Source organism: Symphalangus syndactylus, chromosome 1 (assembly GCF_028878055.3).
Source record: "Symphalangus syndactylus isolate Jambi chromosome 1, NHGRI_mSymSyn1-v2.1_pri, whole genome shotgun sequence".
NCBI classification, from domain to species: domain Eukaryota; kingdom Metazoa; phylum Chordata; class Mammalia; order Primates; family Hylobatidae; genus Symphalangus; species Symphalangus syndactylus.
This window is the reverse complement of record NC_072423.2, coordinates 156,549,154-156,574,307: the sequence shown is the minus strand read 5'-3', so window position 1 is coordinate 156,574,307 and position 25,154 is coordinate 156,549,154. Positions and strand designations below refer to the sequence as shown.

The following is a 25,154-nucleotide window of genomic DNA, read 5'->3' as shown; positions in this document are numbered from 1 at the left end:
TATTTTTAAATTTTTATATTATTTTATAATTATTTAAAACAAAAGAACTTTTGTTCCTCTTTCAGGTTTTGAGAACTATATTGGCTTGCTAATTTGCTAACACTGAGAAATGATTTCTTTAAAACAAAGAAGCAAACAGTATTGTTACCCTTTGCAACTGCTTATCTGTTTGAAACAGGATTTTCAAAATAATAATAACTGAAAAATAAAATAGATACTGGCTATGATTAAATACAGTAGGTGCTCAGATAAAGTCATTTTGTTCAATGTCATTTCGTTATAACATTGATGAAGAAGATAGATTCCTAGCAGGGGTGGTGTCTGTATGGGTGTATCAGTCTACTCTCACACTGCTATAAATATATTATCCAAGACCGAGAGACTGGGTAATTTATAAAGAAAGGAGGTTTAACTGACTCATAGTTCTACATGGCTGGGGAGGCCTCAGGAAACTTACAAGCATGGTAGAGGGTGAAAGGGAAGCAAGGCACGTCTTACAAGGCAGCAGGAGAGAGCATGTGAAGGAGGAACTGTCAAACCTAAAACCATCAGATCTGGTGAAAACTCCTTCACCATCATGAGAACAGCATGGAGGAAACTGCCCCCATGATCCAATCACCTCCCACCAGGTCCCTCCCTCAATACATGGGGATTATGGGGATTACAAATGGAAATGAGATTTGGGTGGGGACACAGAGCCAAACCGTATCAATGGAATTGGCATGTTCCCCATGTCTGCCTGGATTGGCTCCCAGGTTTTCTCCCACATCCCAAAGCCGTGCATGTGAGGTTTATTGGCATTAACTAATGAGCTGGTTGGAAAAGGAATGGATGAGTGAATAGAAATTGTTGTCAAATAAAAATGTGTCAAGCATATGATAATCATACAAATGCAGGACAATAAACAATGCAATAGGAAAGTGCTCAGGGAGCTGTTACATGTGTAAATGTTTTTGACCTCTCTGCGGGGAGGAGGTTTTCCTGACAACGTTCTCGGCAAACAAACATTTATTTATCCCTTTATGTAACCAACCTCCACCCCTACGACTGTCACTCATCCATCCACCAAAAATTGGGTAAACAGTAATCTTACTTGTTTTCATTAATCTTTCTTAAAAGTGTGTATAGCTCACATTTATTTAAATGTTTAATATTAGAAGTGTTTTGGTCTTTATGCAGAAGTTTGGTCATGCTTTTTGCAAGCAGAAATATGCTGTAGGAACTTAACTCTTGTTTATATCAATTAGCCTAAGGGGAAATTGCTTTATCCCTAGTCTGTAGTAAATAACATACACATTTTAAAAATAAATCAATAAATAAAAATATAAATTAATCGACGTTGTATTCATTATACAGCTACATGTTTAAATTTTATAGGGATATTTCCAAATAATGATTTAAATCTTAGTATTATCTTAGGCAGCATACCAAGGGCTTAACATTTGGAGATCTGTTATGGCTCTGTCATTAATTCATCTGTGATTTTAGCTAAATCATTTTATCTCTATTCCAGGTTCCTCATCTAGGAAACAAGAGAATTTTATTAATCCACCATGAAGGAATTCCTCAGACCTAAAATTCTATGATCTTTTGCACAGATTTCAGTGAAGATACTGCTGTCTCACATTGATATGTCTGGTTGCAGTCAGTATCAATGTTGAACTGAAATCAACAGTGATTATTTCTGTAATTTCAAGTATGTGAAGTAGTTAACCCAAAATGAAGGAAATGACATTTGATTATGTATTTGTTCCTGTCTTACAACTACAGCACTTTGTGAGTACATTTAACTCTTTGAGAGTGTAACTAAACTCTTTCCAATGCAAATGTGTCAGTGTTCTTGAAAGCTTAATTACAACCATAAGATACAGTAACTTTGTGACGTTTTGGTTACTTGTGATTTTACTGTGTAGACAAGAACAGTCTCATCTCTGAACAAATCTTACCTTTGGACCTTGCTAAATGGTTCAATAGTTCTATTCTAATCTATGTGAAATACACGTGTTAAGGGCTGGGTGTGGCGGCTCATGCCTGTAATCCCAGCACTTTGGGAGGCTGAGGTGGGAGGACCACTTGAGTCCAGGAGCTCAAGACCAGCCCGGGCAACATAGCGAGGGCTTGGCTCAACCAAAAAACAAAAACAAAAACAAAACGACAGATGGATAAAACCTAACTCTGACTCTGAAATCTTTCATCAACATAACCCAGTGAAATTCCCATGTTGTTGTGGGTATCAATAGTTTGCTTTTGGGAGTACGGAGTATAATTCTTTTGTAAAAATATACATGTGTTTTTCCAATTCCCTGTCAAAGAATATTTACAATGCTTCTATTCTGGCAACTATGAATAGAGTTACCATAAACATTCACATGGTATAAATTTCATTTTTCTAGGGTAAATACTTAGGAGTGCGATTTCTGGGCCATATGACTGATGTATATTTACCCTCATATGAAACTACCAACCTATTTTCCAGAATGGCTGTACCACTTGGCTTTTCCGCTTGCAATCTCAAAGGTTACATAGAACATACATCCAATGGCGTGACATTCTCAAAAAGACAAAAGTACAACAATAAATAATGAATCAGCCAGGCGTGGTGGCTCACGCCTATAATCCCAGCACTTTTTTGAGGCCAAGACGGGCAGATTACTTGAGGTCAGGAGTTCGAGACCAGCCTGGCCAACATGGTGAAACTCCATCTCTACTAAAAATATGAACATGAGCCAGGCTTGGTGGCAGGCATCTGTAATCCCAGCTACTTGGGAGGCCTAGGCAAGGGAATGGCTTGAACCTGGGAAGCAGAGGTTGCAGTGAGCTAAGATTGTGTCACTGCACTCCATCCTGGGCAACAGAGCGAGACTCTGCCTCAAAAAAAAAAAAAATAAACTGAATCAGTAAGTAGTTCAGGGTTTAAGGTGGGGGAGCTTGTCACCACAAAGGGATACTATAGTATTTTGAAGTGAAGGGAATGTTCTGTGTTCTGATTTTGCCAGTGTTACACAAATCTATGCATGTATTTACAGTCATAGACATGTACAGACAAAAAGTTCTACTTTACTGTATATCACTTAAAAATAATTTGTTCAGACCTGAAGAAAAATTCTGCATGTGTCACGAAGCTGTCAAAATACAACACTGATGCAACGTAGCACCTGCAATATGAGATGCCTGGATGTTATGGGCATGTACCTGAATTAAAAAAAAGGGGGGATGTACTAAACCTTTAATACACTCATTACAATTGTAAATTGGGCAATGGAAAAGTAAAGCCTGCCCTTAAGATAAAAACTTGCCTAAAACTGAACTACTTTGTAGTCTTTATGTTCCTTTAATGTCCATGAATGGCATGAATTGTTCAGAATGTGGAGAAAACACAGAGTACTTAATTATACGATTTAATCGACTACCTGCCTTAATTGGGTAGACACAGGATGAGCTGGAGATTAATAAGGATAAGTAAAGACACGGTACTATCTGTTCAGCACCTGGGAACCTGGGCAGAGTCATTCCTCTTGAGGATGGAGTAAAATACCAGTAATGAGTTTCAGAGATGTGTTGATAAATATCTCCGGTACAAATTGGCAGGTGCAAAGGAGCCGGGGGCAGAGTTAGAAGTCAACTCAGTTGTTTGATAAGCCAAGGCAGAAGGCAATTACGCTCTGGAAGGGCCGTATTTGCACTCTTGGGTCTCTCACATATCTTCAGATACAGTATTGAGCAGAACTAAGAGCAAGGAAAGTGAGTTACAGTTTCTCCACCTACCCAGCACCTAGCCAGGCTCCCAGGACACGGAAGATACTGATTCCATGTTTATTTACATGATGTGTAACACTGCAGAGGGCCGGGGCAGGTGGAAAGGAGCAGGAATCTGATTTATTAATCCAGCTGACTGAAAAATAAATCAAGGGAGTGCTTTTATTGAATAAATAATGACAGTATTAAATACAATGTTAAATCTGAAGGTAATTCATACATATACTGAAGTTATTATATTTCCCCACGGGCATCACCACGAAATTAGAACAAGCTTTAGATTTCATTTACTTTGACCCATGCGCATACTTCATTCAACTATGGCAGACTTTATTTACTGTGCTGAAATCCATTACAGCCAGGTGGTATAGAAGATGGTGTGACTTACATCAATCATTTACAATCGTTATTTTAAATTCACTAAACATTATCTGAATTATAAATTGTTCATGTGTGGAACTGCATGAAAAAGATCTAATCCAAACCTCTTGATCTTGCAAATCAAAGGGGAAAATAAAAGTTGACTGAAGCCCAAAGTGATGGTACTTTACAGATTTCCTTTACTGAGTGCAGCCCACACTATTTAAAAGTATATGGACTGCCAGTCCTCGGGACATGGAGATCCTTGTTTCCATCCCCCTCTGTGTAAAACACAAGTATCAGGCCTGGTAACGGCACAATAAGCTACCAGAAGACACTGCTAAAAAGTGATAAGAGAAAGACAAGCTGGCCTGGACCCAGGACCAGAGAAACAGCAGAGCATGGGGTGACTTGTGGGCTATCACAAACAGAAGGCCACTCCGACCTGCTGTTTTCCACCCCTGACCAGGAAACAGAAGGACCCCAGCAAGCCCACTCCTTCTCCAGATGCAACTGTGACCCGTCTGACTACCAGAGAGGCAGCACCACCGCAAAGAAAATGGACGTAAGAGCCACACCAACAACAAACATCCAAGAAAGGCTTCAGGTTCCTTGTGGTCCCAGGGCTGCCTTGTCAAAGGAAAAATATCTAAGAAGGCAGAACCTGCAAGAGGGATGCAGCTATATACGTCATCTCACCTGGGAAGTCCCTGTGTCCCAGTAGGTCTGAGACTGAGTCTCCTCCCCAACCAGACACAGGGGGAGAGGGGTTGGAATAGGTGAGGGGGCACTGGAAAGAGGGGTCCCTCTGACCTCTCTCATCCCCTCACCAACATCTCCCCCAGCCCACCCAACCCCATGCACTCCAAGCCTGGGAAATCCTTCTGCCCCCTCAGGCAGCACCAGCAGACAGCAGTGGAGCCCCCTTGGGCACTAACTCCACTGAGCAGATGAAAGTAAACCCCTGAAGGCTCCAATAGTCAAATTATAATTGGAACCTCCTCCTCAGCCCACAAAATGGGCTGAGACCCACATGCCAAGCCTAAACAAGCTACGTGCTTGCTAAAATATTAGGTGGGTACAAAAGCAACTGCAGTTTTTGCCATTATTTTAATGTATTTATTTATTTTTTAGACGAAGTTTGACTCTTGTCGCCCAGGCTGGAGTGCAGTGGCATGATCTTGGCTCACTGCAACCTCTGCCTCCCAGGTTCAAGTGATTCTCTTGCCTCAGCCTCCCAAGTAGCTGGGATTACAGGCATGCACCACCATGCCCAGCTAATTTTGTATTTTTAGTAGAGATGGGGTTTTTCCATGTTGGTCAGGCTGGTCTTGAACTCCCGACCTCAGGTGATCTGCCCACCTGGACCTCCCAAAGTGCTGGGATTACAGGTGTGAACCACCATGCTCCCTGCCATTACTTTCAATGGCATAAATGCCATTACTTTCAATGGCAAAAACCACAATTGCTTTTTCATCAACCCAATAAAAGATGTAAACAGTACCTAGCAATACCTAACATGACAGACAAAAGAGACGGGACACAATCACCGCACCAAGAGCCACGGAGATCATGGGTTGAATGATGAAAGCCAATCAACCAACCCCAAAAGAAATGAATCAGAGGTTGGGTTTCAGAGCCAGGCCTCTTAAATATGCTTCAGTGATCATTTACAAATTATCTGCAAACAGATGAAAAGATAAGATAAATATAAGTTATAAAAATGAACTAAAAGGAAATTATGGAACTAAAAATACAATAACAGAAGAGAAAACCAAAAATTGCTAGATTTGCTTAATATTAAAATTGAAATGAGCAATAATAGAATCAGTGAACTTGAGATCGATGGAATTCTCCTACATCGAACAACAGAGAGAAAACAGACTAAAAAATGGAAAAGGGGCTGGGAGCGGTGGCTCACACCTGTAATCTCACCTGGGAGGCCGAGGTGGGCAGATTGCCTGAGCTCAGGAGTTCAAGACCGGCCTGGGCAACACAGTGAAACCCTGTCTTTATTAAAATACAACAAAAATCAGCCGAGTGTGGTGGCACGCACCTATAGTCCCAACTACCCAAGAAGTTGAGGCAGGAGAATTGCTTGAACCCAGAAAGCAGGGGTTGCAGTAAGACAAGATCGTGCCATTGCACTCCAGTCTCCTGGAGCAATGGAGCAAGACTGCGTCTCAAAAATAAAAAATTAAAAGGAAAAGGAATAAAGCTTCAGAGGCCTACGGGACAAAACAAAATAAAACAAAAACACACACACACAAAAATCCAACTACTTTTTGTCATTAGAATTCCAGAAGGAGACAAGATAGATGCTGGTGTTGAAATTATTTTAAAAAAATTGCTGAAAACTTCCCAAATTTCACAAAACACATGAATTTATAGACCCAAAAAAATCTAAGTTAACCACTCAAAAATAAACCCAAAAAAGTCCATTCCAAGACACATCTAATACAACTTTTAAAAACTAAAGACAGAAAAAACAACCAAAAAGAAACAAAATGTCACCTACAGGAAAAAACCACTTCAATGACAAGGATTTTCCCATTTGGGATCATGGAGGCCAGAAGGAAGAACTGTCAACCACAAATTTATATTCAGTGAATCTATCCTTCAGAAATAAAGGGAGCTTAAAAAAAAAATCAGGCAAAGAATTTGTTGTTGCAAATTAAGAGTAGGTGGTAGGCTGGGTGCGGTGGCTCAGGCCTGTAATCCCAGCACTTTGGGAGGCCGAGGTGGGTGGATCACGAGGTCAGGAGATCGAGACCATCCTGCTTAACATGGTGAAACCCTGTCTCCACTAAAAATACAAAAAATTAGCGAGGCATGGTGGCGGGCGCCTGTAGTTCGAGCTACTTGGGAGGCTAAGGCAGGAGAATGGCATGAACCTGGAAGGCGGAGCTTGCAGTGAGTCGAGATCACATCACTGAACTCCAGCATGGGCAACAGAGTGAGACTCCATTTCAAATTAAAAAAAAAACAAAAAACCTGTAGGTGGTAGACCTGCCCTTCATGGTTGGCTCAACAACATTCTTCAAAAAGTAAAGAAATGAAGAAGAAAAGAAAAGAAACTTTTACTTGTGTTTTCAAAAGAGAGAAAACAAGAGGAATCTATACAACATAAAATGGACTATTTTGTTTACCATGAGTTCCATAAATCTTACTTAATGATTGAAACAACAATTAGAACACTGTCTGGTACTTCAGATAATAATTTCAAAAAGTTGAAGGGGTAAAAGGCCCTAAATGCAAGGGCGGTTTCCATACTTCAAGTGGAAAATGTTGGCATTAGTTGTAGTAAGATAAATAATGGCCTCACTCCTGTCCAATCCTGCTCTCGCTCTAATCCCTCAAATCTGTGAATCTTACTTTTCAGATGAAAGATTTTGCAAATGTGATTAAGTTACGGATCTAAATGTAGGGGATTGTCCTGAATGATCTAGGTGGGCCCTAAATGCCACCACTAGTATCCATATAAGACAGAGGCAGAGGGAGATTTCAGGCAGAGGAGAAGATGGTCTCGTGACTCTGAATGCAGAGAGTGGGTTGATGTGGCCACAAGCCAAGGAATGCCAGCAGCTGCCCTAAGCTGGAAGAAGGAAGGGATGACTTCTTTCCCAGAGCCTTTGGAGTGATTCTAGCTCTGCCCCCTTCTTGATGCTGGCCTAGCAAACCTGACTTGGACTTGTAGTTTCCAGAACTCAGAGTACAAATTTCTGCTGTTTTGAGCCACCAACTTTGTGGAATATTCTATAGTAACAGTAGGAAATAAATGTATCAATAGACTGTTAGAAGTCACATATGTTTATTGTAATGCCCAGAACAACCACTTTGAAAACTACAAAGAAATACATGAAATATATCACAAATGGGTTAAGATAGAATTAAAAAACAAAATTTAATAACCCCTAGGAAGGCAAGAAAAGCAGTAAAAGGGGAATGATAACCAGAAATAAACAAATAATAAAATGCCAGACAAAGCACTAAACATATCCATAATTACCTTAAATATAAGTGGTCTAGATAAGCCACTCAAATATCAGAGAGAGGCAGAATGCATTAAAAAATTACCCAATTAATGAAGCTTAAAATGTATGTCAAAATCAATGACCCAGGCATACTGATAGTAAAAGAAAGAAAAGACATACCATGTAAATATTGATAATAAAAAGCAGGAGTGCCTATGTTAACATCTGACGAAGTAGACTAAAGGCAAATAAAAGTATCCGAGACAAAGAGGGACATCACAAAATAATAAAAGGATTGACCCACCAGAAATATGTAACACTCCTAAATGTGCACAAACCAAATATCAGAGCTTCACGACAAGAAGCAAAAACTGATAAAGCTAAGAGAAAAATAGCAACCTCCCCAAGTATAGTTGAAAACTACAGCACCCTTCAAAAACAGGCAGAAAAGATCACAAAGGATATTCAATCAACCAACAGGATCTAACTGATGAATACGGAACTCTCAACTCAATACACATGTTTTTCAAACCCCTATGAAAAGTTGACAAAAGATAAATCACACCCTGGGCCAGAAAATAGATCTTGACATATTCAAGTGAACTGAAATCAGAGAGCATTTATTCTCTGATCACAAAGGAATCAAACTAGAAATCAGTGATTAAAAGGCAGTAGAAAAATCTCTAAACATATGGAAATTAAATAACACGTTTCTAAATAATCCATGAGTCAAAGGGAAAGTCTCAAGTGAAATAAAAAAATACGTAGAATGAAGTGAAAATAAAAACACAACATATAAAAATATGTGGGATGCAGATAAAACAGTGCCAAGAGGAAAATTTATAACAGTAAATGACTACATTACATAGAAAAGAATGAAAAAAATTACTTATGTTCCTACCTCAAGATTTTAGCAAAAGTAATGCAAAATAGACTCAAAGAAACTAGGAGGAAGAGTGTGATAGAGGTCTAAATTAATGAAATAGAAATAGATAAACAGCAGAAAAAATAATGAAACAAATGTTTTCTCTGAAAAATAATATAATTCATGAACCCATAAGAAGACTTGCAGAAAGTCAGAAAAAGAGAAAGAGAGAGATAGAGAGATAGAAGGGAACAATTATCAATATCAGAAATAAAATAGTGGATATTACTACAGATTCATCAGCCATCACAAAGATAATAAGGAAATATTATAAATAACTGTAAATTCATAAATTCAAAATATTATTAAATATAAACTGATTTCTCAAAAACTATTAACTACTAAAACTCAACCAAGATAAAACAGACAATCTGAATAGTCATTTATTGTAGCAATTAATGTTATAACGTGTTCTCCAAAAATAAAATCCTCAGACCCAGATGGTTTCAATAGAAAATTCTACCAATTTATAAGTAACAATTAACATCAAGATTTCATAAACTCTTCCAGAAAATAACAAAAGGGAAAATATTTTATAGCCATTATAATCTTATAATGAAGCTAGTATTAAACTGATACCAAAGTCAGACAAAGGCAGTACAAAAAAGAAAAACTACAGACCGATATCTTTTATGAATGTAGTTGCAAATAACCCCAACAAAATATTAGAAAACTGAATGCAACAATGTACAAATAAATTATACGCAATCACGAAGTAGAATTTATTCCATTTATGCAAGGCTGAGTCAACTTTTAAAAAAATCAATTAATGTCATCCACCACCGGAAGAGGCTAAAGAAAGAACATGATATAACAGCTAACACCAAAAAAGAAAGATTTGATGATTCACAGGACATATAGTGTTTACGAGTTGAAAGATTTAACATAGTAAATATGTCAATTTTATCCAGATTTATCAACAGCTTTAATGTAATTCCTATCACAATCCTAGCAATGTTTTTATACATTGCTGGGAGTATACATGCATATATGTATATGGTATTCTCAAACTTATATAGACTGGCATCTGCCCTAGAATAGCTGAGTCTCTTGACAAAGAAGAATAAAGTGAGAAACATCACTCTGCCTGATACTAACATTTACTAAACAGTTACAGTAATCAGTAATGTATGGTATTGGTAGAAGACTAGACACACATCAGTGTAACAGAACAGAGAGCTCAGAAATAGACCCACACAAATACATCTAACTAGTTTTTGATGAAGGCAGAAAAGCAGTTCAATGAAGAAAGGAGAGTCCTTTCAACAAATGCTACTGAGCAGTTGGATACACGAACTGCAGGGCAAACCGTGAACTCAACCTCTGTCTCACGCCATATACAAAAACTAACTCAAAAAGGACAAGAGACTTAAATCTAATATGTAAAACTGTAAGACTTTTAGGAAAATGTATAGAAGGACTCCTCTGTAAAGTATAGCTAGGCAAAGAATCCTTCGACTTGACAGCAAAAGCACTGGCCTTTATGGGAAAGCCCATAAACTAGACTTCATCAAAATTAAAAGCATTTGCCATGCGTTGAAACCCACATGAAGAAAGTAAAAAGACAAGCTGCAGACTGAGAAAAAATAGCTGCAAACCATGTCTTCTACAAAGCACTAATATCTTGATATACAAAGAATTCTCAAAACTTAATGGTAAGAAACATCTGCTTAGAAAATGGGAAAAAGACTTAGACATTTTGCCAAAGAGGAAGTCAGATAGTAAATAAGCACCTGACAAAAAGTTCAACATCATTAGCCATCAAGAAAATGCAAATTTAAATCACAAAGAGGTGTCACTACACACTTTTTGGAGCAGCAAAAGTGATGATAAAACCAATTGTGGGGATGGGTGTGAGCATGAGGGCCACTTAACATCATGGGCTGCGACGTTGGAGAACCATGCCAGAAACAGTTGGGCAGTTTCCTACAAAACTAAACATACAACCAACATACAACTCAAGCAATTACACTCCTAAGTAATCTTCCAAGAGAAATAAAAACTCACGTTTACATAACAACCTATACACAAATGTCATAGTAGCTTTCTTCATAATTGTCAAATACTAGAAGCAATCCAGGTGTCCATCAGTGGGTGAATATAAAGAAACTGTGGAACATTCATACCTTGAAATACTAGTCAGCAAAAAACAGGAGGAAACGATTGCAGTACACAATGTCCAGGGAATTTTGCTGAGTGAGAAGTAATTATAGAAGGTAACACACTACATGCTTCTAATTATATAACATTCTTGCAATGACAAAAGTTTAGGGCTGGAGTGCAGATAATGGTTGGCAGGGGTCAGGTTTAAGTGTAGAAAACAAGGAGTTGGCTATGATTACTAAAGAAAACATGACGGAACTTTGGGGTATTAGAAATTACCTGTGTCTTGACTGTGGTGGATACATGAACTTAAACAGGTAGTGAAATTGCATAGAACTTCACACCAACACACACACACACACACACAGAAACACAAATGAATACAAATAAAACAGGAAATTAAATTAGCTGGGCGTGGTAGCGCATGCCAGTTATCCCAGCTACTCCTGAGACTGAGGCATGAGAATCCCTTGAACTTGGGAGGCGGAGTTTGCAGTGAGCTGAGATTGTGCCTCTGCGCTCCAGCCTGGGTGACAGAGCGAGACTCTGCCTCAAAAATAAAATAAAATAAAATAAAATAAAATAAAATAAAATAAAATAAAATAATAAAATAAAATAAAACAGGAAATCTGAGTAAGATCAGTGGATCATATGAAGGTGAATATCCTGATTGTGACATTTTACTATAGATTTGCAAAAGTTTCCACTGGGGATCCAGACAAAGTCTACAAAGGTCCCTTTGTATAAACACCAGGGGTTCAGTGAGAAATTAGGTATCCTTTTTTTCCTCAGTGACTATCGATTTGAGCGTTCCTTGTCTTCTTTTGGCAGATAGAAATGATATCTTTGTCACAAGTTTGTCAAGAAGCAATACAGGTGCCTTAAATGACAGTTCAATCTCCTCCCTTCTTCCTTTCCATTATATTTCATTTTCAAATTTGATTCTGAACACAGCAGAACTCTGGATGTTTTATTATATTAAGACAGTCATGATAACTATAGAAATACAATATTACCTTCACCTTGTACTGTACTTTTAACCTTTTTAAAACTATTTTTTATCTGCCATTCTATTTGATCCAACAATCCTTTGAGGGTAAAAGGCATAACAGAGGGAGTCAGGGATGGTGCGCTAAAAATGCATGCCATCTATTGTTTTAGTGGATTATCTCCCCAGAATAATAACAGACTTCAATGTTAATTTAAGATGAAAAACAAACAATAAAATCTTTAAATGCTTTTGATTGATGAATTGTGGAAGAGATTCCTAGGTCTCCTGGGTCTACAAAAACAGGCATGCATTTTTTGGCTCCTCAGAGAAAATAGCCACAGTGAGTCTATACCTGTGATAGAACAGCCAGAACTGGAAATGACTCCTGCTGTTCACTCAGCTGCCTGGACCCCAAATGAGCTGAAATGGAGCCCCACCTTATTTGCAGCAGGAGCTGCCCTCGGGCTCAGCTTACTGTGGCACCTATGGCTTCTTCTTCCCTGTAGGAAGGTTGCCCTCAAGATATGTCCGATGGGTCCCCAAGTTCCCTGACTCTGTTGGCTTTCCCAGACAGCTCCGCTGCAGCTGATAGCCCAAATCCAAAATGCTGAAGCCCACTGGTTTGTTTATAACCCTACCGACAGGGTTCTTGGAAGAGGAAACCCAAACCACACAGGGTGTCCAGAGAGGTGTGGCAATGTCTGAACTCTCCAGTGGTAATGACAAACGTTGGGCAGCCCTAGCCATCCTGAAGCTAGCTACTCAATGCTCCTTGATTCTGAGGAGTTTGTCCTGAACCTGTCACACACAGAAGGTGACACAAAAGCACTCACCTGGCATAGCAACACTCTACTAACCAGGCTGAGTATCCATTACTACAGGAGAAGGCTAAGTCTGTACCAGCATTATACACAAATGACTTGCTTATTCCAGTAACTGGGCTGCTGTCTTCAGACAACAGTGCTTGATGTATTATCAGCATACTTTTTTTTTTTTTTTTTTTTGATACGGAGTCTCGCTCTGTCACCCACGATGGAGTGCAGTGGCGTGATCTCGGCTCACTGCAAGCTCTGCCTCCCGGGTTCACGCCATTCTCCTGCCTCAGCCTCCCAAGTAGCTGGGACTACAGGCACCTGCCACTATGTCTGGCTAATTTTTTGTATTTTTAGTAGAGACGGGGTTTCACTGTTAGTCAGGATAGTCTCAATCTCCTGACCTCGTGATCCGCCCGCGTCGGCCTCCCAAAGTGCTGGGGTAACAGGCATGAGCCACGACACCCGGCCTATCAGCATAAATTTAAGGCATATTTTAGGAATAGCATATATAAATTGATGCATTTAGTCACAGGGAGGGTATTTTACACACACCAAAGTATTGGGTAAATTTGGAGTACAAATATTTAGAATTCTTACGTTTATCTACTTAGAATAATGGAATTGCCAGATAGAATTTTCAAACGAGGTACCTACAAATACATTGTCAAGAAGAGGTGTTCCTTCTTAATACCGAAATTACCTGTGAATGTTTTTAAGAGTTCCTGGAAGCTTATAAATTACACTAAGTGCTAAAAGAATCCCATGGAATATTTTGTGATTTCCCAGAAATCGCATAAATCCTCAAGGCATGGTTGAAACCTCATTTAGTAATATTACCAATTTTTTCTAACAAGATCCCGGCCACATTTTGATATTAATGGTTTTGTTTTTAAACTTGCTCGTATCCCATTAGAGATGTGTATTTTATGAGTATTTTATGAGTAATTTACTTTCTAGACACAGAAGACTAAAAAAAAGACGACACAAATGCAGTCAAAATATGCTTAGAAGAGGTGACTTTTTTTTTCTAAACTCAAACCAAATAAATGTTTAGAAACTCTAAAATTATTATTGTTTTTTTTCTTTTTGAAATAGTGTCTTGCTCTGTTGCTCAGGCTGGAGTGCAGTGGGGTGATCAAAGCTCACTACAGCCTTGGTCTCCTGGGCACAATCGGCCCTTTCACCTCAGCCTCCTGAGCAGCTGGGACTATAGGCATGCAGCACCATGCCCGGCTAATTTTTGTATTTGTTTTTTTGTAGAGACGGGGTTTCATCATGTTGCCCAGGCTGGTCTCAAACTTCTGGCTTCAAATATTTCTCCGTCCTTGGCTTCCCAAAGTTCTGGGATTATAGGCGTGTACCACCATGTCTGGTCAATGACATTTCTTTTGACTTCTTACATTCAAGGTTAAAACCAATAGATAAATGTATCAAGAAGATAGTATGCTTCTTGCAGTATCAAATGTAATACAAAATTTATAGCAATATTAGCACTCTTACTATTAATAACGTAGATTCATATTGCTAATTACATGAAATTTTTATCAGTAGGCTAATTACTCCTCAAGGCTAGGACGGTGGCTTATTCTTTCTCTCTGTCTCCTCGCTGAGTCCTAGCATAATATTTGGCATTCAGTAAATAATTATTTAAAGAATCAAGCAAGAAAGCTTCCAGATAAGAGGCCGGGAAAGAAAAGCTAACAATGGCTAGACTTTAAGTCAAGAACAGGGTTCAAACAGTTGAGTCTGTCTATACTGTCAGTGGCATTCAGGCTCACAGGCTGTGCCATTATGTGAAAGACAACATACAGAAAAATAGTTGGGATCATGTGATTCCAGAGTTTTAAGAATCTTATTCCTAATTGGTTTGATTTCTAATCATGTTTTCTGATTTTTTAAAAATCTAGAATGCATTAAAGTCAATATATTTATATCTTTATTACCAACATCGATTGTTTATGCATTCCCCCAAAGCACTAAATGTTTAGTGATTAACTCTGTGATAACATTAAAGATATATAAAGATACACACAGAAAAAGACAAACGTCGGTGCATACTGTCTGCTTTTTTATGGCTCTTCAGCAGTCTTTTAATAAAAGGAGAATGATGCCCTTTGACTCAGGATCAGCGGGAAACAGCAGAGAGAAATGAAGTCTCAGCCACGCCAGGCACTGTCTGGGGGCAGGAAGTAGTTTCAGCAAAAATGGATTAATCCAGCCCTAAGAAAGAACCACTATCCTCATTTGTTAATCCACACATCTGGTTAGGCAGAGGCTACCTTACTTGCTCACAGATGTCCCTAATAATATTGACTATTCATTCTCATAGAGGCACGGGCATTTTAAAACTGAAACCTGTGCCTACCACCCACAGAATATCCTGAATTAATGAAATCCCCTGGTTACCAATGGCTAATAGCTGCAAAGGCCAGAGGGAATCCAGGGAAGGCCATAGCTCTCCATGTAGCTCCTCTGCAAATTAAATTTGAGAACAGTCTCAACAGATGTGCTTGGAAAGAACTCAACAGACTTTTGCAAAGAAAGTTACTTAATTTTCTTTTAAGTCTGACATTCTATAAATATGACCGAAGTTCCTTCATCCACCTCTCAGGGAAGGTAGATTATTGAGGGAGTGTCTTAATGTTTTTATTCTTTTATATTGTGCCATAAAAATTAAGAAAATGAAAAGTCATTACCAGAAATAAGAATTTTTAAAACCCTATTTAGGGTGAGCTATCTACTTTTAGGCTTTTTCATTTTCCAAATTTCTCTTAAAATTGAGATTTAACTAGAATTCCATATTTCCCACAAAATGGAAACCCACAAAATATTGAGTTTAAAGTAGTGAATGCCAGTCTGCCATGAAGAGGTTTTAAACTGCTGCTTTTAAAATGTGTGTCATGTGATCCTCTGACTTCATATACTGACTAGTATTTAAACTATTTCAGTGTTATCTATCATTGCTCCAACTAGATGATAGACTCCATGTTGGGAAGAATGTTTGCATGTAAGTACTCAAAAGCATTTGTTGATGTATCGCCTGAAATTACCTGTTTATGCAAAGAGAGCAGCTGTGATTCTCTGTGTTCTGTTATTTTTCTGTGATCTGGTACACTAAGTACATACATCACTGGCTTTTCTTTCCTCTTCCGCAGCTGATTAAATGCCCAGCTGATCCCGGTTACATTATATTTCCCAAAGGGCATCTCAGTTTGATACAGTCGGCTATTTAGTTTTTCATTTATAGATTCAAGCTATTGAGAGAAGGTTCTAATAACACTTATGTCAATGTAATACATAGTCTGCAATTGCTTTCTCAACAACAAACAGCGTTAAAAAATGAGTGTATGATTTTAGACCTTTAATAATAACCTAAGGGATTTCATAAGGCATTACCTGGCTGCGTTTACATTTTAAATTTTGCAGTTATTTAACAACTTTTCTCATTTATTTTAGTGACATCCTCTCTTAAATTAGGTGTTTGGGTAATAATAATACGTGTGGGTTATATTTTTCAGCTCTCCGGAGTGTCTGCATGCATTATTTCATTTTTCTCATTCCCACAGACTGGAAAAGTTTATTATACATATTTTATACCCACGAAAAGAGAGGTAGAGAGAAGGAAAATGACTTCTCTCAGGGTCATGGGGAGAGCAAATAGCCGGAGCCAGAAACTCCATCTTTGACTTGCAGGCCCATTTCTACCTACTGTAGTGCCGTTCCCAACACTGTCCCAGGTCAAACGCAGGCAGTGTGTGTGATCACTGCCTTAGAAGCTTGCCGAAAATATAGACATCTGGGCCCTCGGACTTAGGACTCTGTTTTTAAAAACTAAAAAAAAAACTATTTTTTTTTACCTAGTAATTTGTCAACAAAAAGGAGTCATTATTTGGCAAGGCTGAGGAAAAATAGGATCCTTCACGTTCCACTGTGGTTTATATAAATTTTTGGGGGGATAATTGGAGAAACGTAACAATGTAAATGAAGATGCCTCTTCATCCCCAAATTCCTCACTGGAAATGTTCCTGAAGGTATACCAAAAAAGTATGCCAATGTCTACATACAAAGACATTCCCTTCACAGCTGCTTATGGAAGTGAAAGAATGGGGTGGGGGTGTGAGTGTCAGATGCGAAAGACTGTCAAAGGGAACCAGGTCAAAAGCATGGTAGGTCCACAGGCGATAAGACTCCAGATCCTGGAGCAGTATCACATCACTGAGTTGGAATCCCTGCCTCAACATACACTAGGTTTGCGAATCGGGGTAAATCCTTTAACCTTTAAAAACTTCAGCTTCATCACTGATGAAACAATGATATCATTAGCCCCAAATTCCCAGGATTATAGTAAAGATCGAATAAGGTAAAATGTATTATGCATTTAACACAGTGCATGGTGCATAAGAGATACATAAAAGTTGGCTGTGATATTACTAGTGTTATTCTCACCATTATTATCATAAGTTGTGGTCCAGCAACATGATTTCAATTATGATTATTAGTAATGGTTGGATTGGGCCAGCAGGAAGATAAGCTAGAGGGAGGTGTTCTCTTGCAAAATGTCCAAGATACGATGAATGAAGGAGGCATGTTCCTGGTGGAATCCTATTCTGGGTCCATTGATTTTTAAGGGAATATACAGAACAGTTGCCTAGTGCTTTTTCAATGTGCGAATTACCTCATAAGTAATCAATAAATAAGGGGTAAGGTGAGTATAATAGACTGCATCTTTTTTCTAGCATAGAAACATGGGGTGCTACCAGGGGCAAGCTTCCTCACAAATGAAGAGTGTTGGGGAAACCAGCCCCACACCACCTGCCGGGTACCCCGAGACCAGCAGAGACAAAGTAATTAGAAAGAGACAGAATAAGAGTTTAAAAGGCGGGTCCAGGGGACCTGAGCGTCAGGAGGCTTGCTCACAGCCCCAAGCTCTGGGCCTCCACCCAATTTATTGGTTTACAAGCTCTTTGTTCTTAGGGCAAACGGGAGGGGTAGGAAGGGATGAGGAAAAGGATTAACCCGTGAAGGAGAACTTGTGAGTCATTCAAGATGTGTAGCAGTGGCGGTTTCTGTGAACTTCCTCCAGCAAAGGCGTGTGTCTAAACTACTTAGGATCTTTAACATATCAGGGCTGAAACGGGCGGATGTGAGTTTCAGGAGAAGCCGAGATGTTTGATTATTCTCCATTGCTTCAAGGGAGTGTTACTGCCCCCAGCAGCCTGTGGCATGCCGCTGAGCTCTGATACTCCCGGAGCATAAAGACCTGAAGGCAATAAGGAGACTTTACTCCTCAGAGGCTGTCCGTGGCTCCCCATGGGTGTCTCACACAGGGCAGACCAGCTCATCTGGCATCCCAGAAACTCTCTTTCCCACAAAGAGGCATCCTCAGTAGTACATAAGTAGACAAAGAAAGCAAGGTGAACACCTGCAGAACACTTCCCATTAATGGAAGACGCCTCTGGTTTAGTGGTTTCAAGATCTACATCATGAACAGAAGCTATCTGTGGAGTTGCAAAGGCAGATAAGAGCAGGTATTTCCTTTCTGCTGAAAACAGACAGGAAGTACACCCTCAAATCATTTTCCTAATTTTGATAAACCAGGTCTGATAAAATGGACAAAAACTGTCTTTCAGGCCCCCTCTCTAGAAGTAGCTGAAGCAGATGCCCAGGTCATAAGGCTGCAGAACAGTCTGTGATCCTGGCGAAAACTGAGAAGTGGGATCAGTCTGCAAATATTCACAGCAAGGCTGTCACCATGTTTGCTAAGACTCTGGAAACAGAGTTGTTCTAAGGTACACTGAGTCACCCCCAACACTTTTCCCCACGGTGTCTGTTACTTTATTATGCAGTTTTACAGAAAGCGTGGAAAGCTGTATGGCATTATTCCAAAAAAGACCTGTATTTCCCAGACTGGAAAGCATCTGTACTTCTTTAAAAACTCTGATAATATAACATCACCGGGAAGCAGAGGAGAGAGGTTAAAAAAGAGGTGTTGGCTGGGCGCGGTGGCTCACACCTGTAATCCCAGCATTTTGGGAGGCTGAAGCGGGCAAATTACCTGACGGCAGGAGTTCAAGACCAGCCTGGCCAACATGGCAAAACCCCATCTCTACTAAAAATACAAAAATTAGCCTGGCATGATGGCGCACACCTGTAATCCCAGCTACTCAAGAGGATGACGAAGGTGAACTGCTTGAACCTAGGAGGCGGAGGCTGCAGTGAGCCGAGATCAGACCACTGCACTCCAGCCTGGGTGACAGAGTGAGACTCTGCCTCAAAAAAAAAAAAAAAAAAAAAAAAGTGGGGGGGTTGAGACGAAAAATTTATTTTTTGCTACCTCATGAGTATACTAATTTTTTGCCATAAACATATATGTTTTTAATGATTGAAGAAAAACAATAAAAACAGATAAAACATAACCCTAAGTTATACTCATATTGTGTTTTCATACAAAATCAGATTGCAGGCCACTAGACTAGCCATAGATGGCACTAACCAAACACCTGAGGCCAAACTGCAAGCCTGTAGCAGAATCTCACCTCCATCCACCGTGCCCCGCGCTGCATGCATGAGAGGAGAAGAAGCTCAAGGACATACTCACACGTACAAGACCGATCTGGTGTCTCCCACCTTCCCAGCATCACCAACCGTCAGGGTGTCATAGCCTCGCTCCAGCTCAAACTCTTCAAAGGCAAGCTTGATGACCTAAATACAAGGTACAAAACAGTGACTTAGAACAATTGATACTTCCCATGACTTTTAATAGGTATTGCAAATATCTAGTTATAGTGTTAAATTTTGCTCCTTAATACCAAGGTCAAATGATCACAGAGCTGCTTTAAGTAGTTACATGGATAATTATATACATTTGATAGCCTGGCATTATAGAATTTTATGAAATTCAGAATTGCTATTACTCCCACCTTACGTATTTTCACCTCTAAAAATGAAATTTAACCTCTGCAACACTTTAAGTCAAATATCTACTAAATGTTTACTTTAACATTTTCAGTGTTTGAGTGTTTGGATTAACCAATAACTAAATCAATATAAGCAAAAGAAATCTTGGTTATAGCTAATGACATATATTTTTACCATACCCAGAATGCCCTGCAATAAATATTTTTAAAGTTCTATATGCATATTTCATATAATTATCCATATTAGCACCCCGAAAGTCTTTATGAGGATACAAAGCTGTCCTCTATATTTAGTCCGGCAAAGCCTGTAAGTTTTTTGTTTGCTTTTTACTAAGAATACTTTGTCATGATGACCAGCACCAAGACATCTGTACAACACTGGTTTATGTTTGATGTGCCAGTATATTATAATCTATTAACTTCTTTCTGTAGAGCACAAGATCTTTTTCTCCTGAAAGAAGAAATGCTTCCTTTGGTGGCCAATACTATGAGGAAGGAAAAGTTAGGGTAGAACCCTGGGTAGTACGGAGAAAAAGGAAAGAAGATAAATACATGATGATAATTAGAGGAATGATAGATAGATGATAGATTAGATGGATGGTAGAAGATTAGAAGATAGATAGATAGAAGACAGATAGTGGATAGATGATAGACAGGATGGATGGATGGGTGGATGGAAAAATGACAGATGATACACAGATAGATGGATATATAAATGAGAGAGAGAGAGAGAGAGATGTAACAAGAGAGGTGCAGAGAGTGTGAGAAAGGAAGGAGGAAGAGAGATGGGACAGAAGGAACAGAAACCATAATACTGGAAGTACATTTTAATAAGCTCTGTTTTAGAATGACACAGAAATTCTGAAATAGCATAGAAAAGTATCAAATGCCTATTTGTTAAGCTTGAAAGAAAAGAATAAGTGGTAGCACAGAGAGGACAGACTTCCCACCAATACCCAAGTCCATGTCCACCGTTCCAACAGGCTCTAAACAGGTGCTTTTCCAAGCAACGCCAATAAGGAATACATTACATTTGCTACTTGAAATTCTTACCAAAATTAGTAATATAGCCATTATAATTTATTTTAAAAAACCTATTTCAAATTGCACTTTTTGTATGAATACATTATTTTAGCAATCTGATTTGAAACAGGTGTCGAGGTTGATAGCTGCTGCAAACCAGTATAAATAGTGCATGTTAAACGTAGCACCTGATATTTTTATTTCTACTTTTTGTTCCTCATGAATCAATTTATAAGTGACCATCATCTGATAATCAGATAATTTTAAAACAGAAAGAATCATCACTGAGACCTGGTGCTTTCCTTTCTGACAACGTTAACTCAGTCCTGACTTGTTTAAAGTTCTGGTGGGAAGCAATGATAATTCATTAAGGTTTAGGTGTCATGTTTGGCTGATTTGTAATGAGTACAGATAGGGGTCACACTATATGAATGGGCTCTCATTAGGGGTGGAAAAAGGGCCATTCTGTAATTATTTCATGCCAAGGCAAAGGTAGACAGAGAAAGTCTGTCAGTATTTCATCTCAACAATTAGCAGATCTGTTGTCAAATCCAAATCTTTAGTCCATGCTGTTGATGCTCAGTAAAAACAGAAAATGCAGCCTTGATCTTGTATAGACAGCTTTTAGTTTGTCAGAGGATACGGCATTTTATGAATATATGCAGCTGTAAAATTGAAATATGTACATTGTAACCAAATATACAGTCCTTTCATAGTAAAAGAGCCAGAGATGCAAATGAAAAGTGAACACAAAAGGATAACACGTTTCAAGTTGTGAGCAACATCAATGACATTCAGACAAAATCGTTTTAGTTCCTACAACATCTGTACCCTCCTTATGTCTTGAATGGACTCCCTCAGCTGTCCCTAGACCTGGATGCTCCATTTTTTTTTTTTTTTTATTATACTTTAGGTTTTAGGGTACATGTGCACAATGTGCAGGTTTGTTACATATGTATCCATGTGCCATGTTGATACCCTGCACCCATTAACTCGTCATTTAGCATTAGGTATATCTCCTAATGCTGTCCCTCCCCCCTCCCCCCACCCCACAACCATCCCCAGAGTGTGATGTTCCCCTTCCTGTGTCCATGAGTTCTCATTGTTCAATTCCCACCTATGAGTGAGAACATGTGGTGTTTGGTTTTTTGTCCTTGCGATAGTTTACTGAGAATGATGTTTTCCAGTTTCATCCATGTCCCTACAAAGGACACGAACTCATCATTTTTTATGGCTGCATAGTATTCCATGGTGTATATGTGCCACACTTTCTCAATCTAGTCTATTGTTGTTGGACATTTGGGTTGGTTCCAACTCTTTGCTATTGTGAATAGTGCTGCAATAAACATACGTGTGCACGTGTCTTTATAGCAGCATGATTTATAGTCCTTTGGGTATATACCCAGTAATGGGATGGCTGGGTCAAATGGTATTTCTAGTTCTAGATCCCTGAGGAATCGCCACACTGACTTCCACAATGGTTGAACTAGTTTACAGTCCCACCAACAGTGTAAAAGTGTTCCTATTTCTCCACATCCTCTCAAGCACCTGTTGTTTCCTGCTTTTTTAATGATGGCCATTCTAACTGGTGTGAGATGGTATCTCACTGTGGTTTTGATTTGCATTTCTCTGATGGCCAGTGATGATGAGCATTTCTTCATGTGTTTTTTGGCTGCATAAATGTCTTCTTTTGAGAAGTGTCTGTTCATGTCCTTTGCCCACTTTTTGATGGGGTTGTTTGTTTTTTTCTTGTAAATATGTTTGAGTTCATTGTAGATTCTGGATATTAGCCCTTTGTCAGATGAGTAGGTTGCAAAAATTTTCTCCCATTCTGTAGGTTGCCTGTTCACTCTGGTGGTAGTTTCTTTTGCTGTGCAGAAGCTCTTTACTTTAATTAGATCCCATTTGTCAATTTTGGCTTTTGTTGCCATTGCTTTTGGTGTTTTAGACATGAAGTCCTTGCCCACGCCTATGTCCTGAATGGTATTGCCTAGGTTTTCTTCTGGGGTTTTTATGGTTTTAGGTCTAACATGTAAGTCTTTAATCCATCTTGAATTAATTTTTGTATAAGGTGTAAGGAAGGGATCCAGTTTCAGCTTTCTACATATGGCTAGGCAGTTTTCCCAGCACCATTTATTAAATAGGGAATCCTTTCCCCATTTATTGTTTTTGTCAGGTTTGTCAAAGATCAGATAGTTGTAGATATGCGGCATCATTTCTGAGGGCTATGTTCTGTTCCATTGATCTATGTCTCTGTTGTGGTACCAGTACCATGCTGTTTTGGTTACTGTAGCCTTGTAGTATAGTTTCAAGTCAGGTAGCATGATGCCTCCAGCTTTGTTCTTTTGGCTTAGGATTGACTTGGCGATGCGGGCTCTTTTTTGGTTCCATATGAACTTTAAAGTAGTTTTTTCCAATTCTTTGAAGAAAGTCATTGGTAGCTTGATGGGGATGGCATTGAATCTATAAATTACCTTGGGCAGTATGGCCATTTTCACGATATTGATTCTTCCAACCCATGAGCATGGAATGTTCTTCCATTTGTTTGTATCCTCTTTTATTTCATTGAGCAGTGGTTTGTAGTTCTCCTTGAAGAGGTCCTTCACATCCCTTGTAAGTTGGATTCCTAGGTATTTTATTCTCTTTGAAGCAATTGTGAATGGGAGTTCACTCATGATTTGGCTCTCTGTTTGTCTGTTACTGGTGTACAAGAATGCTTGTGATTTTTGTACATTGATTTTGTATCCTGAGACTTTGCTGAAGTTGCTAATCAGCTTAAGGAGATTTTGGGCAGAGATGATGGGGTTTTCTAGATATACAATCATGTCATCTGCAAACAGGGACAATTTGACTTCCTCTTTTCCTAATTGAATACCCTTTATTTCCTTCTCCTGCCTGATTGCTCTGGCCAGAACTTCCAGCACTATGTTGAATAGGAGCGGTGAGAGAGGGCATCCCTGTCTTGTGCCAGTTTTCAGAGGGAATGCTTCCAGTTTTTGCCCATTCAGTATGATATTGGCTGTGGGTTTGTCGTAGATAGCTCTTATTATTTTGAGATACGTCCCATCAATAACTAATTTATTGAGAGTTTTTAGCATGAAGGGTTGTTGAATTTTGTCAAAGGCCTTTTCTGCATCTATTGAGATAATCATGTGGTTTTTGTCTTTGGTTCTGTTTATATGCTGGATTACATTTATTGATTTGCGTATGTTGAACCAGCCTTGCATCCCAGGGATGAAGCCCACTTGATCATGGTGGATAAGCTTTTTGATGTGCTGCTGGATTCGGTTTGCCAGTATTTTATTGAGGATTTTTGCATCAATGTTCATCAAGGATACTGGTCTGAAATTCTCTTTTTTGGTTATGTTTCTGCCAGGCTTTGGTATCAGGACGATGCTGGCCTCATAAAATGTGTTATGGAGGATTCTCTCTTTTTCTATCGATTGGAATAGTTTCTGAAGGAATGGTACCAGTTCCTCCTTGTACCTCTGGTAGAATTTGGCTGTGAATCCATCAGGTCCTGGACTCCTTTTGGTTGGTAAGCTATTGATTATTGCCACAATTTCAGAACCTGTTATTGGTCTAGTCAAAGATTCAACTTCTTCCTGATTTAGTCTTGGGAGGGTGTATTTGTCGAGGAATTTTTCCATTTCTTCTAGATTTTCTAGTTTATTTGCATAGAGGTGTTTGTAGTATTCTCTGATGGTAGATTGTATTTCTGTGGGATCGGTGGTTATATCCCCTTTTTCATTTTTTATTGCATCTATTTGATTCTTCTCTCTTTTCTTCCTTATTAGTCTTGCTAGCGGTCTATCAATTTTGTTGATCTTTTAAAAAAACCAGCTTCTGGATTCATTAATTTTTTGAAGGGTTTTTTGTGTCTCTATTTCCTTCAGTTCTGCTCTGATTTTAGTTATTTCTAGCCTTCTGCTAGCTTTTGAATGTGTTTGCTCTTGCTTTTCTAGTTCTTTTAATTGTGATGTTAGGGTGTCAATTTTGGATCTTTCCTGCTTTCTCTTGTGAGCATTTAGTGCTATAAATTTCCCTCTACATACTGCTTTGAACGTGTCCCACAGATTCTGGTATGTTGTGTCTTTGTTCTCATTGGTTTCAAAGAACATCTTTATTTCTGCCTTCATTTCATTATGTACCCAATAGTCATTCAGGAGCAGGTTGTTCAGTTTCCATGTAGTTGAGCGGTTTTGAGTGAGTTTCTTAATCCTGAGTTCTAGTTTGATTGCACTGTGGTCTGAGAGACAGTTTGTTATAATTTCTGTTCTTTTACATTTG

At 38.9% G+C, this 25,154-nt stretch overlaps 1 protein-coding gene across 2 annotated transcripts in view; it reads right to left on the bottom strand.

Annotated features, from left to right (window-relative positions):
• The window catches only part of CSMD1 (CUB and Sushi multiple domains 1), a 2,032,824-nt gene that overhangs the window by 519,688 nt on the left and 1,487,982 nt on the right, over positions 1-25,154 (bottom strand). For both annotated transcript variants that reach the window (XM_055289255.2, XM_055289263.2), the window contains exon 11: positions 19,523-19,626. In XM_055289255.2, the coding sequence (XP_055145230.2) occupies positions 19,523-19,626 (104 nt within the window). The remainder of the gene's footprint in view (positions 1-19,522; positions 19,627-25,154) is intronic.